This window comes from Rousettus aegyptiacus, unplaced genomic scaffold (assembly GCF_014176215.1).
Source record: "Rousettus aegyptiacus isolate mRouAeg1 unplaced genomic scaffold, mRouAeg1.p scaffold_m13_p_2, whole genome shotgun sequence".
Lineage (NCBI taxonomy): Eukaryota > Metazoa > Chordata > Mammalia > Chiroptera > Pteropodidae > Rousettus > Rousettus aegyptiacus.
In genome coordinates, this window is record NW_023416295.1 from 68,939,879 (window position 1) to 68,961,523 (window position 21,645).

Below are 21,645 nucleotides of genomic sequence, written 5' to 3' on the forward strand. Positions count from 1 at the left end.
AACAATCTTGGTTAAATAGGCACTGAAATTTTTTTTGTTTTTGTTCTGGTAATGAGAATTTGTGGGAGTTAATTAAAAAATATGGAATTTTAAAAATTCTTTTAACTCTTTCTCCTCTATACAAAACATTACCCAGCTGATTTATCCATGGGATTAAATGCAATATCTTTTTAAATATTATAATTCCTTATATTTAGTCTGTAAAGATATGGGAAAATATGGCCAAACTATTTTGACCTCTGATCTCTGTTTTAGAGTTACTGGCTATAGCTTTTTGCACATGGTACTTTGTTTCTGCTGGCTCCTCAGGAATCTATACTCTATCACTAGAACTATTTTCAGTTAAGAAGAGTTGATTTCTAGCATTAATTCGGGTTCTAGCCTAATAACTTTCCCCCTTATGTATCTTTTCCACTAGTTTATCTAGTAAGAAAACTTGTTTTATCTGATCTGATCCATAAAAAGCTTGTGGAAAGAACCCTTTCCAATGGGAAAAGAATTTGAATAGAAAAAACGGACATACACATATCAGACATAGGATTAAAAGATGAACATTACTCGTGAGGAAACATTATAAGAAGGTTTCATCATATTAGTTTTTTCAAGTCCGAGTTTCAAGCCAGGCTTGGATTATGTATAAACTCTATACTGTAACAGGTGCTGGCAAGAAACTCCCATTAAAGCTTAGAGAAGTTCTGCCTGTATTCTTGGCATCTGAGAAAATTCTCTCATAAGAATGCATTATGCAACAGATTTTTCTCACTAAAAAAACAATGCGAGGTTGTGACTACTTAACAATATGCCCAGTCACTATTTTGTTAATACCATCTACTGGTGATGACATCTTTGGTGACCTTGCACTACATTTAAAATATATATCAACTTTCATTTCAACACGGAACACACATTGTCTTCTGTATCTAACAATAGAGATATTGTTCTACCATCTGTTCTAATCGAAGCAAAAACTTCAACATTTTTTTTCCTGTGGAATCAATGGATTTATACTAATACATCCACGTTATGAACAATGAATCTTCATATGTAACATGGTAAATATTTGCAAGATTTTACTGAAGTTAGGGATACAATCTATGGAGTATTTGGTAACAATTAATGAAGGCTTTAAATCGATACTATTGGTTCATGTTAGAAATCATTAGCAATAGCATGATCTGTGGCACACAATGGGTGCTTAATAAATGCTTTCTTTACATAAATCACTCTATGACCATATCTTCAAAGACTAATGGTGTAATTTTTAAAAATAAACGTGCCTACCTTTAAGTTAACAAGAAAAATCTCTTTCTCTAATCAAGCTCAATTTTCTGGCCTATTAATTCTAGAGGTTAAAATATATACACTTTTTACTGACATGTTCGTTGTGTACCTCTACATTTTTTCTTACTATATTCTATAAATTTACTATTTATATGGACTTTTATTTAAAAGCAAAGTGTAATTTGGATTTAAAGTATTTATCAAGTTAAGGACTGAGATAAAAATTTAGACAGTAGGGAATGTTAGAAAAAACTCCCTAATTGTGACCCTGTGTATATCCGGATGTATTTCTGTTGTAGTTAATTTGCAGTTATACTATTAATTGAATGATACTAGCTTACTTTGGTATTCGTATTTATAGATATAAATATGCTTTTCATATATTAATAAGTGTATCATAAGTAAAAAGTCTTCAGGATAACATAGCTATCTTATACATATATGCGTGGGCGTGCGCGCGCGCGCACACACACACACACACTCCAGCACCAACCCAGGCAATTTGTCAATGTGTGGTTGCTGTGAAAAAGGTTTTGCCTTAGGGCAATAGCAAACTAGCTCACCTCGGTGCCCAGTCCACTCCTCACCACATGGTTCTTTGCTGTATCCTTAACTTCCCCTCCTAGAGTGAGGGAACATTTCTTCGGACTGTTTTATTGCCGATACATTTTTACTTTGTATGATGAAATGAAACATGGGACTGGTTTCATTAGAAGGAGAGGTAAACAGAGCATTAATTAAATTTGCTGATGACACTACATTGGGAGGAACTGTGGACATCTGTGAAGACAAAGGAATCATACAAATGGACTTAAGGAGTTTAGAAATATGAGCAGGAAATTATAAAATGAGATTCAGCCTTAAATAATGCAAGCTAATACATTTGGGAGAAAATAATCAGTAACACGGCTATTCAGTAGATGGTAGATGCCTGGAAAGCAATGATGGCGAAAGAGACCTAGCAGGGGATAATGGGAAAAATTATACCCAAACTTACAAGGAAGTAGGCATAATGCCTGGGGGTTTATATATAAAAGGGTATAATTTTTTGAGCCAGAAAGATGACAGTCCTAGTCTTATGATACTGGCAGTTCTCAAAAGCATCAAATTTGGCCTTAGTTAGTTGAGTCCCACAGGTTTATGAAACAATTTAATGCTATTTGTTGAGAGAACTGTTTTCTCCCTATGAAGGATGAGGAAGTTTGTTTTGTTTAAAACTTGCACTGAACATCAGACTCATTGCTCTTTTTTGTCCTGTCTTATACCATTCTACTATTATAGACTATTGCTAATGTGGTATTCATACAGATATCATACCATACTGCAAAAAGAAAAAAAAAACACATTACTTTCATTTTTAAGGTAGTTACTCTACCTTCTGGATAATGTGACTTTAAATTATGTTTAAAGAGCCATTTAATCACTACTAGCAGTTCAATGAGTTTTCAGTATATAGGATTTGATTCTTAAGGATGGATTCATGGATGAACAGATGAAAAGAAATCTTGGGTAATTGTGATCTATTCATCTTTTTAATCATCCATCACGAGTTGGGCCCTTATCATATGCCAGCTAAAATGTGTTAAGCACTGAGGAGATAGAGTTAACTGGGCACAATTCTTAGACTTAAGGACTCACATTCTAGATGGAGGAGCAGATAATGAAGCCAGCCTTTACAGTTCCATACAATGAGGGCTATATTAGAAAAAGTAAAGCTGTTACTGGAACACTGTGGAAGGAAACCCTAATAATGTTTAAGGCACCATGCAGAGGTGGTTGAGGATAACGGTTAGAGAATATTCCTTGCAGAAGGTGACTCTTGTGTCATGCACAAGAAAATGAGCATGAATTTGATAAGTAGATAAATGGGGAGAGGGTCTTTGAGAGGGAATAGCACACATAAGGAGAATCAGACTTTGGAAAACTTAATGTAGTTGGTATTCCTGGAGCATAGGAAGCAACTTATTGAACACATGAAGCTGGATACTAGAAAGATGTCATATTTTTAATGAGAATAATTAGTGTGAAATTTTATTTATCCTCATGAGAAAAAAAGAACCATTAGAGGGTTCTAAGAGGGTATAACATGATCCTGTTTCTATTTAAAAGAAATAATTTGGTAGCATTGAGCAGAGTGGCCTGGGAAGAAATGAGAACAAAGGCAATGTTATCGATTAGGAGGTTTATCTTAAAAGAAATTATGGGGGCCCAATCAAAACCATAAGAGGTGAAAGGAAGAATGCAATTCAAGAGATAGTAAAAAAGCAGAGATAATCAGACTTGGTGAATGATAATAGTATGTAATGAGAGAGAAGAATCTAACATGCCCAATATATTTCTTTTTAGATTGGTGGGGAAAATAGGTCATGATGACGGAATTAAGAAATAAAGGAGAATGAATACGTGTGTTGGGGAAAGTGATACGTTTGGTTTGTAAAAGCTGAGTTTGCAATGTCAGAAGAAAATCCAAGAAAGGCTGTTCCTAGACCTCAGGTCTGAATGTAAGAAATAGCTTGAAGAGTCATTCTCATATAGGAACTTTGATGTCACTGATGAAATTATTGAACCCTTAGGTATGATTGAGCTTACACTGAGAAAACGAGTTGTATGAATTATCAGAGTCAAGAATTAAATCTAGAGGAAATTCGTGTTTCTCGTGCTGTCAGACTCTAGGCCAAATACGTGGACTTTGATGTTATGCTATGCAATTTCAAATACAAGCCAACTGCTTGCCTTTAAGACAAAATTAAAGAAAGCTTACTACAATGATTACAATGCCATCTATTTCTAGAGAGACTAAAGAGTTAAGTTAGCCTAAACTGTCAAAAATGAAAAACATAATAATAAGAGCATCATTTTTTAAAATGAGATAGATAACAGTCTTATTTTAATGACTGGTGTATTCAAAGTTGTAATAGAGCTTTTGATAGCATCAGAGAGCTTAACTTTTTTTCTGCTATGAAGTAAATTTTGAGAAAATGAAATCAATATCCAATAGCAAAATCATGTCAGAAGTTAGAATATTGATATCTTGTCTTCATTAGCTTCAAATTGATAGGTCTATGCAGTTGACTATGTATTTCTTATTTCAAATTCTTTGGCAGACTCGGCTAAAAAGTTATGATTAAAATAAAAATTTATTGAGATTACATAGAAATAAACACTGACTCAATCAAGAAGGTGAGATGTTCGCAGGGACATAAACTAATACAGAACAGCACCCACGTGGTATTCAAAGTCTGAATTAAAGAGATGTGGTGCCCAACTTTCTGTGTGGTTATGGAATCTGAGCTTATGTCTGACCATTCTCAAGCATGTCACTTACAAGTCATAGTTATATTCAGTTCCTTGATTAAAAACAGCAGGCTACTGGTGTCGAAACAATACCTAATAGGATCTGGCTTCCTCTGATGAAAATGAGTAGAGAATGGATATTCTTTTAGCTGCTGGATGATGCACTAAATATAGTATCCAAAAATTGATGAGCATACAATCTGTAAGAAAACATAACTTCAAATGTTTAGCATAGCTGGGTATAGATGGAAAAGAATGATATCATTTACAACAATATAATATACTGTCATCAGAAATGGTTTAAACGCTTAAAAAGCAGATTTACAAACTACGTTATTCTCTCTACATCATGCAGCTGCCTTTAACCAATAACCATTGGTCATTGATCTTTTTAGTTTCAACTATATGCAGATGTAGCAATGATGTGTAACTTTCCAATGAAGATTTAAGCAATGTTGAATATAATTTATCCATTTACTTTTCATTTATTGAGAATCCATTAGGTGCCAGACACCATGTTAAGAGATAAAAATAAATCCATGCTCCTTGTATGAAAGAGTACATAATGTACTAAAGGTAATATTTTAAATATTTTTCTTTTTTAAGTTATGCTTTCATCTTAAATCTCAGGAAATTCATATTTCCTTAAAAAGAGTGTGATTTTACATTTTGGGTCTACAGTCTACTATAACTTCAAGAATTCTTCCAGCAGTATCGTTTCAGAGCTATTTTGGTTTTGCATGGTTAAATTTTCTTCTCAAAGTGTCTTGCTCTTGATTTTTTTTGTTTGTTTTTTTTCTTCTGTACTGAAAATAGGAAGTGGTTTGCAAAGTATAAAATTTGGCAAAAAGGGACAAAACTAGCAAGAAAAGATTACTTTGACCCCAAGAAAAATATTTCTAACTCCACAGCCTGTTAGACTAAAAGAAAAGCTCTCGCAGAGTTTAGAAGAATCTCAGAGACAGAAATCTTCTAAAGAGAAGAGTAAATTATTGTAAAACATCCTATAGAGGAAAATATGCTGTGTTCAATTATATAAACCAATGCAACTACTTCTGGAATCTGTATGTCTCTTTTACTGTATACATAGATTAAGGATTAATGCTTAAGTTGGACACACTTCATTTAGAAGTATGAAAATTCCTTGGAAAAGGCAAGTTATTTTTAGGCATTTTAAAAGGGAATGTTATTCATTAGGAAGCCCACAAAAGAGTATAATCGTTTGGGGTTATCCATAGCTTCCTGAATTTAAAACCTCTTAATTTTCATAAATATTTAAACTCTAGAGAAATGTCTATGAAAATAGAATGCATAGATTCTTGTTCAATCAATAAAGAATGGATTATTTCACAAAATGTAGTGACACTTCTGAAAAAGTTTTGATAATTTATTTTTTTTAATCAATTTGTTCACATGCAATAAGAATTTTAAAAATTCTATTTAAGAACTGCAAATCCATTTTGGAATCTCAGGGCAACAAATGTCTGAAACTCTCTGACTGCTTTATTATTATTATTATTATTATTATTATTATTATTATTATTTTGCTCACATATTTGAAAGCCTGAACACTTTCCAAAAGCATGTGATTAAAAAAAACTGTAAATATTTGCTTCCAGGAGAAAATATCCTGCTAACTTTCAGCCAAGATTATTTTTATGATTGAACTATTAACTTCTGAATATAGGGATTTATAACAAAAAAATCTCCTGGACCCAGAACTCCTATCATGTAAATGAGACCATGATAGGATATTTTAGAGTATTGCATCTCCACATGTTGAGGTGTTGCATTATTTAAATCCTTCATGCACATTAAGAGGCTAATTGTCTAGGGTATTCATTTTGGCTCTGTTTCCTTCCAACTGACTCCCAGAGGAAAGTATGTTAAAAACCTAAACTTTAGAAAGGGGGTGGGAGTTGGAAATTAGACTCAGGTTTTATCTGGGAAGAGACATTATTTATTCTTATGTATTCTGGACTTGAAAGTGTGGGAATATCCGCCGACCGATTTGACCAGAGCCACATTGCTGGATACATTAGATAGCCTTTCCGGTTCTTGAACTGCACATTTATTCCTATGTTAACTTCTTTAATGTTTAAGCTCTCTTTTTGAGAATAAGACTATTGTGTATTGCTAGATGTAGATAAACTCCATTAAATGCCACTAATAAGTACAGTGAATTAATCACTTCTATATACAGAATTTGTGAACGTTCATTGTAAATTTGACATTCATGGCAAGATTTAACTTACAAGCATTTTTTTGAACAAGAGCAAAATTTTTTAGAAAAGAGAAGCAAGTATCAGGTAACTGTGGAAGAGATGATTACTGGTTCAATAGTCTGTCTTCATTACAGACCTCGCAAGCCTGCTCTTTTATCTGCATTTGTTTTCTCAATTGCAAAACACAGTTTTTTTCTCTTTCTCCACTTTGTCATCTCTGATTTCTTTTGTTTGTCTTTTTCTAGTTTCTCTTCCATACTATTGCTGGCTGTTTCCTGTTTACTCTCTTTTTTTTTTTTTTTTTTTTTTGGTCTTCCCTTCTAGCCCTGAATGTGGCTTTCTTACAGACACAGGCCCCGGCGTGACAATCCCAAAGGGCCATCTCCTTCTTGGATCCAGCACAAGATATTCTGATTACTGTCAGGAAGGTGACTATCGTTGGGGTTGCATTAAAACAACCCAACAAAACAAAACACAAAACACCAAAACATTAAATTGAACGTAGTTTTAACTCAGAAGTAAAAACTAAGGAAAATTCGCTATAAACTTTCATGGAGTTTCTTTGAGGACTATCTCTCTTGAAAATGCCTGTGGATCCCTAGCTTTAAGCATGAAAAGCAAGCACTTAAAAAAAAATAGCAACATACAGGTCAGCGCCCTCAGAAACATTTTTGTTCAGTCCACAAATACTCTCTGGAGAAAAAGAAAAAGTGCTTATCTTGAACTCTTGATTTTTTTTCGAGCATGTAATTTTTATCAGTTTGTTTTGTTTTTGTTACTTTTCTTTCCCACTCACTGCTTATTAAACAAGCAAGCAGAAGTCTCTCTGGAACAAGATAGAATCATAAAAGTTTTCAAGAATCTCGTCACAAACTAAACAGTACAAATTGCACATTCTTCATGGAAGTATCAGCCTTTAGTGCGTGCCTGGATCCAACTATAATAGATTATCCCAAAGTGGGAAAGAATGACCGGTACAAAATTAGCAGAACTGAGAGCAGAGCTTGTCTGGTGAAGGCAATACGATCTGCACTTTAGGGGCCTGGATTCTCAGGCAGTGGGAAAAGATTGTGTAAAGTTTAACTTTTGCAAGTGAACACTTGGTAAGATCTCAGGAGGCAGACTGGTGCACTGAATTGAGTATGAGGAAAATTATATTAACAAGTATAATGCATGGTATCTCTTGGCATAATAGCTCAACCACAATCATGACTGTTATTGATGTAATAATGTATACATATGCATGCCTTACCTATTATATAACTGCAACATATATATATATATATGTATAGTAAATATCTATGTATTTATGTAGATTCTGTATTTTGAATTTTATGAGTCAGATAAGCATATTCCTAAGTAGTGCATAACTATGCCTTCTTATAGTATGAACAAATATTTCCAAATAATTATTCACACAGTTAGAGAAATAGATTTAATTTACAATGTCAGGGGACAGGTTAATATGACATTCTCTCAAACTTCATGTAACAGCAGAGGGATTACCAAAAACAAACAGTTAAGGTATAATAATAATTTTAGCCATTCTTTTTCTATGTTGCTATAATCTACCCAAAGATAACTAATTGTTCAAAGTAAACATTCCACTCCGACCACAAAAGGAATCCATTACACAAACATATAATTCACAGTCATTTTTAGTGGGTTGTAAACAGTTTGGAATGAGCATAAAATGGGACAAAAATCAAAGTGAGCATTTTGAAATGAAAAAGTGTTTGCTACAAAAGGTCAGTCCCTTTGCTTGGCAAACTATGTAGAAAAGCCTGGGAAAATGCTGATCATACAAGCAATGAGGGAATTTTAAAGCCAACGGCCTCCTTGTTTCTTTAAACAGACATCGGAACCTATAACTGGATCCTGTCAAACAAACGACAGCAAAAAAATATAACAGCTGCTAAGAAGTCAAGTTGAGAGATAAAGTTTTTGAGGCTAAGGACCTTCTCAGAAGTAGACTAAAGGTCTTTCTTAAATCTTTAAGCAAGGTTATGGATCCCAGGGTGGCTTTTAGGCACCAAGTCAAATATGTAAGTTTGTATATCGTTCTTGTCATAGTATTTTGTGTTCCAGGAAAAAGAAAGAGAGGACAAACTTGTTGATTAGCATCTGCTGAGGCATTCTGGAAAGTAGCTTATATAGCTGGAATCATCAAATTTGGAAAACTTGGTATCATTTATTTTTAATTGTAATTGAAAATAATGCAAAAATATACTGCCTTAACCATTTTTAAGTGTATAGTTCGGAAGTGTTAAGTACATTCACACTGTTGTGCAATAGATCTCTAGGTATCATTTTAATGTTGTTAAATAATTTAGGGGGCATATTAACCTGAACTGAGAATCATGAAGGAAGAATAAATTGTTAAACCATATTTAAAAGGATGAGGAATTAAGAAATGATTTTTTAAAAACCAGTCTTATTCCCTTACAAACAAAAATATATTAGATGCATAAAAAATACATTTAAGGTAGTAATATGTGCATTCATTAAGTTAACTCTATTATTATGTAAAAGAAGTCCATTGCAATGGCCTTGCTGGGTAGAAAAAGGATTGGTTTGCCATTTAAGGGATGTCTTTTTGGGTATCTCACACCAAGTGACTCCTTATATTGAATTGCCACAATGTGCTGAGAAAATAACCTGGGAAGTAGGCCAAAGTAAACTTCTCCTGGTCTTAAAAAAAGGCAAAAACAAGACAAACATGCAATTATTGTCCACTGTTTCTTATGTCATTTAAAATATTTTAAAGTAAAAATTGTATGTAGTTAAGGTGTACGACATGATGATTTGATGATTATTATAGTCAAGGTCATTAACATGTCATCTCTTCACATAGCTACCAATTATTTTTTTGTGATAAGGGCACCTGAAGTCTACTTTCTTAGCATATTTCCCGTATTTCATACAGTATTAACTCATGTCACCTGTACATTAGACATCTAGACTTATTTATCCTACATATCTGTAACTTTACACCCTTTGGCCAATATCTCCCCATTTCCCCCACTCTTGGTTATGTCATTTTTAAGTGAACTGCCTTACTTTTAAAAAAAAAAATTGTAGTAGTTATTCTCCTTTTTAGTATCTCTTCTTTTCTTTCAAAGCACTTATCATGGTTTGTGCTGTGTGTGTGTGTGTGTGTGTGTGTGTGTGTGTGTGTGTGTGTTTGTTTAATGTATATCTTCTCTATAGTTTCAACTGGTAGTATAGAGAATGACACATAAAGGTACTAAATAGTTGCTTTGTGCACAAATGCAACAAAAACTTAGTGGCCGTTACTTCATTCAACCAGTATTTATTGAGTTCTTATACTGGATATGGCTCTTTCTAAAAAACAGACTTTCACAAAGAGTAGTCACTCTTACATGCTTAAATAAAAAGAACTAAAGATTAAAGTCTTAATACTAATAACACCAGTTTAGACAATATAGTTTAGTTCACATCTCCTAGACCTTTGTTTCTAAGAGACACAGGGACCCTATACTTGAGTAAGCAATTTTCAAGGTCATCATAAACTACACAAGTGAAAAATGGAGTTCTCATTGTTTGTAGCTACCTACTACCTGTATGTCACAATATCTTCCTCTACATGCTTGTTTCCCCAGACCTCAAAACAACAAACAACAAACAAACAAACAAATAAACGTCCAATGATCTCATGCTTTTGGTCAGTTTCCCATATGTATGGAGCGTTAACTGAATAATAATTCGATATTTTTGCAGAAATTGCTTTGGAAGAAGAAACATAAATCAGCAACTTACATATCTCGTATACACAGTCTGCAAGTGTAAAGGCAAGGCAAGAGAAAATTAACTACTTGGAAGAGCTTTGAAGACCAACTTGCTCCTTTACAGTTTGTCTTCCTAGGTTTGTGTCTATTTTTTAGGCTAAGCAGATAGTGTCAGAAACCACAAAAGTGATTTTAATCCAGTTATAACAGTTGGTGAGAAAGGGAATGCTCTGGTGATTTAGAGGAACGAAGAAAACCAAATAAAGATAAGGAATACTAAACGAGTTATTCGCTAAATCAGTTTACATTCGGCTCATTAATAGATTTACTCTAGGCATGTCCAAGAGTTGAAAAATTTCAAATGTAACCAATACCACCTTACATTAGTCGCATCTTGTGCCGAGCAGTGGGTAGAAATTTCACCGAGGAGACTACAGGAGCATGAGCAATTTGGTTCTGCCAAGTGCAAGAAACTAACTGAATGAATGAATGAATGGATGAGTGGATGAATGAATGAATAAATGGTGAGATCTGCCTTGCTGATATTGTTTTGTTTGAAATCAAGCATGTGAAAAGCATTTTTAAAAATACAGCTACAGTTTATAGATGATTTCTTTTAAGGCAGGGAATCTTAAGGATAAAAAAAAGAGAGAGAGAGAAAGGAAACAAGTCTTTTTTTTTAATAACAGCCAATGTACTGCTGTAGTGAGTATTGAGGCTAGTTCCCTAAGACTGTGAGAGCAAACACACAGATTTCATTAAATGTGCCTTTCCCATAACTGGTCTATAAGCATTTCCCATGACTCTGCAGTTGAGTATCTTGGCTGGAAGAGGATCTGGCCATTAGAAAGAGAGCTCTAGATATGCTTGGTCCCAGCCGTGCTGAGAGACTTGGCACCTTTCTCTGCTACTTCCTAATACCAATCCCAGCATAAAATGTCATCAGAAGCCTGCATAAACATTGGACTTAGATTCACATAAATTATTTCTGTCCTAAGGTGCTATATGCCAGAATTTAGTAAAAACAGCACTTTGAGTAAATAGAATTGGCATATAAATGTAAGAATATTAATCTAAAAAAAGATCATAGAAAAATATAATCAAAAGTACACACTTGTAAATCTTGTAATGACATGAGAGATTCATCTTGTGCCTCTGAATTTTTATTGAAGATTTCTGTAGAGTTCCTTTAAACTGACACTGCCAAAGTGCTTTGAATTATCAATTTCTTTATGGTCTTTAAGTTTCATTAAAATGCTTAGAACTTATTTTAATAATTATATGTGTTATTAGTTTCTGTTTAGTACTGGACCTACAAATTTGTTCAAGATTAAACATTAGGACAATAAAATATAATGCCACATATGATTGCTCCTGTCAGCAAAAACATTATCTTATTTTTTTAAAAAATCTCCAACAAAATGCCATGAACAAAAGATACAGTTTCTATTTATAGACAATTTTCACTTTACAATATTATGATATCTGCATCCCACAAGGCTGTATCAAGCAGGGTTTTCATCTTGCCTGGCGTATGTGCATGGATTAAGAGGTACAGAGCCCTTTTCCATATGTGCATACATCTTATCATGTACAGCTTCCCCAAAAGTCCTATTTGGATTTTTGCTCTAATATAACAGTGCTCACATTGTCAGTACTGAGTATTTATAAGTGACTGAAGATTTCCTGAAAATGATAATTTAGCTATTGGCAATAATAACATTATAACATTTTCAGTGATCCACTTTGGCGTTAAGTACTTATTAAATAGTATTTATTTCTCAAATATGTACTTACAAAATTAAATGAAATTGCAACATGCAATAAAAACACATTTCTCTCTAAACTCCAATTGACTCCATTCCTCACAGATACCTCTCCTCACGTTCATTCCGCTTTTACTGTTTTCTGCTTTCTCTCTCTCTGAACTCTCTCATCTTTTCTCTCTGATGTGTTGATATGCTTTTTCCTAAAGCCAGTCTCTTTATCCACTTTCCCTACCCACTCATTCCATTCTTGTTATTCTCATTCCCTACTGATATGGGAATAATAGGATCCCAAGGCTGTCCTTACAATATAATTAAAGTATGAATTTCCAGGAGTTGGAAATTGCAGACCATTTTTATTATGCTACTATAATAAAGCCAGGTAACACTGAGAGAATTAAAATAGCCTTTCTCTAGCAGATAACTTGGTAAAGATTTTTTTCCCCTTGGTTCTATTGTTTCAAGAGATTGGGAGCTGAAAATGGGAACAGATTCACCAATTCTTTTTCTGAAAACTCCTCTGTCTTTTACATGATATATATCCCCCTAGATCCTGGGAATATGTTGTAAACTTGTAACAGATGGTGATGAAGCTTCATATTTTTATACAATACATTTTTTGAGATTGTATGTCTACTGTATGCATCTTCCAGGAAAATGACCTTGAATGAATGAAGTCATAGTGTGAAGGAAAAATATCCCACAGATAGACTAGCATACAAATGATGATTCAATTAGGTTTTGTTTTGTTCTTTTCAGTAAGATGAAATGATTTCAGAGGAAAAACAAAATGTTGAAATGTAAGGATCAGAGGTCATCTTAACACTGGAGGTGTATCTGTTAATTGTTCCAGGAAAGCCAGTTAGCTGTATTCTCACTGAAGAGAAACACATGGAAGATGGAATATCGCTGTTTGCAAGTAGAGATGCTATTTGCTTCACTTGGGTAACATTGGTGGCTTACCAAAAATTGTTCTGGCACAACATCTACCAGCATGAATGTTAGGAGGGTTCTAACACTGTGAGTGCTGATATTTTATGAATGTTTTATCACTGGCTTGAAAACAAGAAGTTTGCAATTGAATCAACAACACGTCAGACAGGCAAAATATTAAAAAAATAAAAAGAACATTAGTGGGAATTACTGATGTCCCTATTGTAAAAACAAACTAAAGTTAATAAGAAACTTGATCCTCTTAACTGATTAACAAAAGTCAAATTTTAACTGCATGGCTTCTCAGACAAATGGAGTGGCGCTGTTAACTTCAGCATTGGTTGTGTAGAGGGTGCAGTAATAGGGAGAAATTGCTGCATATTCAGTTACTCACCTCTTTTTTCGACAGCTTCAATGCATTGGTTTACGAACCGCGGAACTGTGGAATTTTCACGTTCACACACTGTGTGCAGATGAGAGCCAAAAATTTGATCTGCAAAAGAAACAAAGATGAGCTCCATTAAAATCCAAGCTTGCGTTGTTCTTTAATTTAATTCTGTTTCCATATCCACTGCATGATGAAATCTGCATCTTGCATAGGAATTGATTTTTTTTTTTTTTTTTTTTTTGCTTTAATTCGAAAGTGTCTATTACAGACATATAAAGATCATAACTTCTTCCCTTTTGGACCAGGACACCAGCCCCAGAGAAAAAAACTAACACAATGCCATCGATTAGACAGGGGTGACTGAGTAAATTATAGTCTCTTTAAGCTTAACTTTGTTATCTGTAAAAATAATAATAAAGAATTAAGAAAACTTCTGCAAAATATCAATGAATTAATGTCAAGTATTTTAGAAGAAATTTATTAATGATCGTAAAAATTATTATTTTTGTCAGTATATGTAAAAGATTTATTCTGTGGCTCAGTGATATTTGACGAGGTAAGTTCTAGGAGACTTAATGTCGAAGTGAATTTCTTAATATTTCTCCTGCCTTAAATGACCTTCCTCTTCTCTAACCTAAGTGTCCCCTTTCCTTTAGGACTCAGCTCAGATTGAACTTACCTACAACTCTATCCTTCCCATCTCACCTTTGTGTCTCCTGTAACATAGGATCTTTGGAATACTAGCTCTTTATGATGTTAGTAGGTTATAAAGGAAAAAGTGCTGGTGATCAAAATGGTTTAGCAACATTTGGGTTAAAAAAAGTTAAATAGGTTTCTTTCTTGTGTATTTATTTTTGAGCTTGTGATATGCCAATGTGCCCTGGGAATCTCCACAAAGGGCTGGAGGATGCAATACTTCCCGCACTTATTTGAGTAAGATCCTTTTATTTCAAAGGGCATTTCTCTAGACCAATGTTTCCGAGAAAACACACTGTGAAATCCTAGCTTAACCCTCTTTTTTAGAACATGATTTATGCCACCTTGCATTGTGTATTTTTATTTTTTATCTGTATTTCTTCATTCCTTTACTTTTTCCACCCAGCCCCCCACTCCCTTTCTCCTCTGGCAATCACCAGTTTGTTCTCTGTATCTGTGAGTCTGTTTTCATTTAGTTTGTTTCTTTTGTTCCTTAGATTCCACATATAAGTGAAATCATATGGTATTTATCTTTCTCTGTCTGACTTATTTCACTCAGCATAATACCCTCTAGGTCCATCCATGTCATTGCAAATGGCAATATTTAATTTTTTACGGCTGAGAAATATTCCATTGTATATATGTACCATAACTTCTTTATCTACTTATCTATTGAAAGACACTTAGGTTACCCTATTTCTTTTACTACCCATTAACTAGACAATGTTTGACATATACTAAAAGTTCAATTAACATTTATAGAATCACTGACTGCAAGACATCATCTGAATCATCAGTGGAGGTTTTCGATGAATTTAAAAAATATTTGTAGCATAAGTGGAAAGAAAAATATAAAATGTAGCACAACAGAACAATAAATATTATATTTTACAAAGGGGTCATCAAAGTGGAGTGTGGTGAGACTTCAAGGAAGTCATGATTTTCATCCATTTCTTAGGAAAAAAAATGATGGCTTGAATTGGAAACAATCCAGCAGGAAGAGAAGCAATTAAGGTTAAAACACTAATAATAATGTAATCCAGTATGGATATATATATTTTTGTCCAAGGGAGAGAAAAAAGATAAGCTCAAAAACATCAACATAGTGTAGAAAAGTGGTAAATAATCATGGATATTTGCTCTAATACTTAGTCCAGTATCAAAGATATGTTCAAAAACAGTGAGCCACCACTATAAAGAAAAATGACATAAATATTAAGAAAAATAACCCAGAACTTTAAATCAAATAATTTAGGTTGGCTAGATTTATAGTCATGAAGAATTGCTATAAAGTATAAAATCCTTTAATGAAAATCATAATTCATATCAATTTCACAAATATTTATTGAATATCGTCTATCTTTATAGCAATGAGGTAGGCATATTAAATGGTAAAAAAGAAATCAACATGTTTATAATCTTGTAAAGGCTAACAGAAGAGGTCAAATAATATACAAAATGGAATATATCATGTCATAAAAGGTACTAAATGCTAAGAAAAGTGTCCTATAGCATAGGTCTTTCTGACATTTAGTGCAGATGTAGTTTGTGTGTGATGGAAAATGGGAGAAGTTTCTGAGACGAGGGTCATTAAAAAAACAGATTCCTGAATGAAGTGAATGTTAAAGTCTGGAGAAAGTTTTTTTTTTTTTTTTTAATGAGTAGATACATAAAAAATGAGATGGAATAATTCTAGAGCATTTACTCTCATTCATTCGGTTATTTGCAAAAGAAAATCCTAAGTGACTGCTTTGTGTCAGGAGCTAAAAGGCGCTGCTAATATAATAACTAAGACCCATCCCCTATGCTCTAAGAGTTTGTTTTCTAGTAGAGCAGCATGTAAATAAGCACATAGAAAGACTCCATCATAAAAAAAAAAAAATCCTGTAATTGGGGAAGCACAAGTACAATGGGAGCATATGCTGGGGCGTCAGAAAAACTTAAGTGCCCATGTCTTCTCCTGGAAGACTTCCCGTAGAAAAACTGAATTTTCAAGAATAAGTAAGACTTAAAGTGGAGAGTTAAGAGAAGGTGCAAAAGGGCATGTGGGGAAAATAAAGGAGAGGTAAACAAACACATCAGTAATGTGAGGAATGATAGGAAGAATGTTGTGAGCTGAGAAAAACATTTACTCTTTCTTATTTAGAGAAATCTTAATGTATTAAGCTTTAAAAGGAGATAAAGATTGTGTGATGAAAGGTCTTAAATATTAAGTCAGGTAAGTTAAATTATTTGAAAGTGTGCAGATATATTCCCCTCTCGACTTCTTGTTTTTAGAGTCCATTCATAAGACAGAACCTGAAATGTTTTCTATTACTTCTGTTTCTCTTACAGCTTTGAGTGATCAGATAATTCTGGTCAGGAGAAGGGACTTTGGAAGCTATCAGAGAAGAGATGTTTTTTCCATGATAAAGGAAAAGGGGTATATGAAGAAGCACTTTTCTTTTTCTTCCTTCTTTGAACATCATTATGCAATGATGTGATCCTTGGAGCTACTGCAACAATCTTGTCACCATTAGGCAACAAGTACACAAACGAAAGATAACATGATTTAAAAAATGAGACCTCGATGGCATTGTTCAACTTTCAATCTAATTATAAAACACTTTCTCTTGACTTCTTGTCATATAAGGTAATATAAGCCATGTTTAACTGTGTATTCTATCACTTGTAACCAGAAGGTTAATAACCAAATGAGGACACAAATTATGTGCAAGATTGGACACAAGGAGGCTAATGTCATTGCCTGGGAAAGACACTCTGAAGACCAGAATCAGGATAGAAGTGTGGTATATTTATTTGTTTACAATTCTTCTCATTTTCTCTTAATTAGATTTACACATTTATCTCCTTTGGCAGGTGACTGCATGGTATAACTCACTAGAGTGGGCAACATTTATTTCTCCCACTTCATTGATGTTGGGCTTGGCCATATGACTTGCTTTAGACAACGTAGTATGAGTAGAAATGACAATGTGTCTGTTTCAGACAGGCTTTAAGACACATTACAGATTTCTACTAGCTTGCTTCCTTCTCTGTTATGGTCAAGACAAGAGCTTACTCGGGTAGCAGCTTCTCCTTCAATTTGGGCTTCAGAATATCTATGGCACAGAACTGAAGCCAACTTCTCAATGAGGAGACAAGGCCAGTCAGACCTAAGCTTAAAGCAGAGCTGTTCAGTTAAGTCTGCTCTAAACTACCTGACCCACAGACATATGAGAAATGCTTTTTGTTGTATGCCACTGAGATTTTGTGTTTGTTATGTAGCAATAGCTTACTGACAAAAATGATAACAGGTGTCTAGGTTTTTGGTGATTTAAGTTACATTTTGAGAATAGAAACAAAGAGAGTTGACGGAATGTGAAAACTGAAACTGGGGAGCAAATAGTGAAAAAAATAATTCTAGATTTGCTAGGAATGTGAATTATGCATTAGTTTAGATTCATCCATGGAAAGAATCTCAAAGGAAACTGCTCTCACCTTAAAATTTAAACTCACCATGCCTTATCTAGTATAATGGCACTACTTATTCTGCATTCTCTCCATACCAATTTGATTCTATCGAATTCAAGTCTGTGAATATTTTGTGAGCACCTACTATCTGCTGGGTGTTGTAAAGAATGCAAAGATTAATTCATGCAGTAACTACCTATTACATACCTACTATAAGCCAGACATTGTGTTCCAGCCTCAAAATACAATGATGTGTGAAGCATGATCTCCTAAAGTCTAGGGGGAAAGATGTTCTCTCACAAACATAATATAATGTGATTAGTACCATTATAAGGGCACGTTATAATAATAGTGAAGATTTATTACGCACTTACATTAAGCTAGGCAAGGTTCAAAGTACTTAATACATTCTAACTTATTTACATTTTAAACTAATTTTCAATCCTTTTGTGGTAGATACTATCAATATCCTGATTTAACAGGAAAGAAAAGTAAGGCATAAAGACATTTAATCATTTGTCTATAGCTACAAAGCATTAGTATCTAGGGGGAAAAAGATAAGTATGTAAACGAAGAGAAAAGAGGTGATTCATGGGATTTTGTTTACTGAATGCAGGTGAGCCTACCCATTGGGCAAAAGGTCTTTCAAGTTTCTTGCTTGGCTGAAGGAGAGCCAGATGCAGAAACCAAAGAATCTGGAGATTAGTGAGAGTGATATTTAGAAGTTAAGATAAGCATTTCAGATGCAGCAGAATGGTGATGGGAGATAAAGGTGAAAAGTTTTCTGTTGAATTTTGGCAATTCGGAGGATACTGGTTATCATAAAGAAAATGGCTTTAGTAGAAGAATGAAACTGAAAAGCAGATGTTTGTGGTCAAGATCTGAAGAGAAGGTGAGGAAGAGATAGTAAAGAAACTCCTTTTAAGAAATTTCATGGTGGGGATTAATGATAAAGAAAGGATGGACTTAGAGAAGGATTTTGAGTTGGGGTGAATGGGAGAGAATTTCAATTGCAGGATATTTTTGAGTGCCATAGTGCTCTGAGGGGTGAAGTGCAATACTACTGGCTATTTTCGGTTGTTATAATGCAGGAGGTGGGGGAGGTGCATTACTGCCACTTACTGGGGGGTCCAGGCAAGTGCAGGCAATTCCTCACAGGGAAAAACTGTCCACCCTGTTTACCAATAAAACCCTGGTGTGAAAAGAGTCTGGATATATTGAACTTCATTAGATAGAAGAAAGATGTTTACTTTTGCCAGCTACCAGAAAAGCCAGAAGCATTTCTTCTCAGTTTCTATGCTCTCTTTAAACTGGCTACACTCACCCAAGAAGAACTGGCTCTGGAGTCTGAGGACATGTTAACCCTCCAGGTAACCCTGATTAAAGCAGAAGCTGTCATGTGGTCCAAGCTGGGCCAACACACATCTTCCTACAAAAAAATTTAGCATTGGGATACTTCAGGCTGAAGTAATTGGCTCCTGAGGTTTGAATTGTAAGGCTGGGTGGTCTTAGACTTTGGGGGCCAGGAGCAGCCATGTGGGGAGACGGCCAGGTGCAATGGGTAGTGAGCACAGAAGCTAATTTTCAGAGAGAGGTGAATCAAGTATACACTCAATTCCACGTTTTTTGATGCCTAACTCCAGGTACCATATATCCTCGCCATGAGATATATTAGAAATAACAGTGAATTTCTGTTTAATCCAACCGAATATACTTGGCTAGAACACAGGCATAGCAATGTCCAGAGGTTTGAAGATAGGGCTTATAATGACAATAGAAAGGGCCAGACTTGGCAAAATAGTTCAGTGAGACCCACTGTTACAGAGAAGGCACTGGTTAAGAAGAATATGGTGGACATCTTTTGGTATTGCTGGTCCGGTAACTATTCTTCTATCCTCTGGTAAGAGTGCCTTGATTTTCCTTTGGGGGTGACACCTTTTTCAATTTGCAACATTTGTTTTGAGTGCTGACCCTGCCACCTCTAGCTCCAAATATGAACATGTATTTATTTCATCTCCCTGGCCAGAATAATTGGTTCAAACATGAATACATGGTCCAAGTGGATCTGGTCCAATAAATCTCAAGGCTTTGTCTAATGCTACTGGGAAAAGGACCTTCTCTCTTAAGCAGGCAGTAAACTATGAGGATGTGAGTATGAGCTTCCACAAGTTATATTGCCACTTTCTGGGAAGATATGCTGGAAAATTAACCCAACAGAGTGGAATACAGAACTAATAAATAGAGGAGATAAATATTTGATAGCTTTATGTGCCCCTAGATCCAGTCATGCCTGAAGCTGTCCTTGTCCCTTGGACTTTTCAATTAAGTAGTCCAATAAATTCCATTCTGACTTTTGAAGTTTGGACAAATCTCTGTCAATTACAATGGAAGGAATCTTGACTACAACTTTGCCTTCAACATAAAATGGTGAATTATATAACTCAGAGGAGATGATACACATGAAATGACTGCAGAGAAAAGTGCAATTCAAAGAAAGTAAATAGTAGAGATTTAGCTAAAATGTCACCGTCAAATTTAAGGGCTGTTGTAGGTTTGCCATCCATCCACAAATCTGACACAGTCAGCGTTTAATAAACCAAGGAGGACCATTAAATTATAAGAATGCGTTTGAACCATAGAATAGTCTATCTTCAAATAGTGTAAGGAAAGGGGAAGGGAGAGAGAAGGTATTCTGTCTTGTTTTTTTTGTTATTTGGGATTTTTTTGGCAAGCATCAATGAACTAACTTTTGCCCCCTAAACTTCCATGCCTATTGTCCTGGCACCATGTTAAGGAATATTTCTGTATTCCCCTTCCTTATGGTATTTTTAAAAAGGGAGCAGTCCCAGAACCCTGAGCTCCCGACTCCCCACCTATATTTCCATCTGTGGGCTCACTGGTAATCTTTTTTTCCTCTCTTAACAACTTTTTGTATTTAGAAAACACCTCTTGCTAGGGGTGCCAATATTTTTGGAATGCTCTGCAAATGCCTATGGCCTTGGCTAGTGTGATCATTATATCTTCATTCTACTGCTTTAGCGCTTATACCAGGGGTGGCAGACAACACATTGGTTGGAGAAAATCCATTTTCTGCAATTTTTCGTTGAAAGCATCTTTTGGTGAGAAAAACAAATAGACCTTCCACATGACTGCACTTATAAATCATGTTGTTTACATAATGAATTAGAGTTTAACTAGGAAATGGTGGTTTTTAATCTTTAAGCTCTCAAACTTTTGACCGATTTAGTTAGTTCATCAGCATAACCAGGTTAAGTCTCCCAGATTACAAATTAGCTTCTTTCTACCTCATCTCTGCTATATATTTTTTGACAAATTATGGAAAGAACACCCAGTAATGGGATCTTTGTCAGTTAGATTCCAAATGAATCAAAACTACGAGGAAAAGTACTCAATAAAGGCAGTTAAATGTTCAAATAATGTGACGGTGTTATCATCATTTACCCAGGGAGACAGTCTCCACATGCTTTTCGAAATGATGTTATTCTGCTTTCAGGACAGAGGGCCTTTGCAGCCACTCTAGTAAATTTTAAAAAGGAAAAAACAAAGCATCTAAAACTACACATACATAAAGAATAAGGAGGGGAACAGAAAACAATATCAGCAAACTAAACTACTCAGAAACACACACACACACACACACACACACACACACACACACACACTAGACTATTATTGGGGTCATGAGATATATTCATGTTGGTTTTTGCTGCAACAGAAAATGAAAATACTCTGACTATTTTAAGCAAAGAAAAATTTATTTGAATGATATTATGAGATTGGGAGGAATTGAAAGAATTTACTGGGAACTCAAAGTAATTTATTAATTACTCAAAGAAATT

The 21,645-nt window shown here is 34.6% G+C and overlaps 1 protein-coding gene across 1 annotated transcript in view; it reads right to left on the reverse strand.

The window, feature by feature from the left end:
• The window catches only part of ARHGAP15 (Rho GTPase activating protein 15), a 584,899-nt gene that overhangs the window by 200,944 nt on the left and 362,310 nt on the right, over positions 1–21,645 (reverse strand). The window contains exon 10 of the mRNA XM_016136367.2: positions 13,643–13,741. Within this exon, the coding sequence (XP_015991853.1) occupies positions 13,643–13,741 (99 nt within the window). The remainder of the gene's footprint in view (positions 1–13,642; positions 13,742–21,645) is intronic.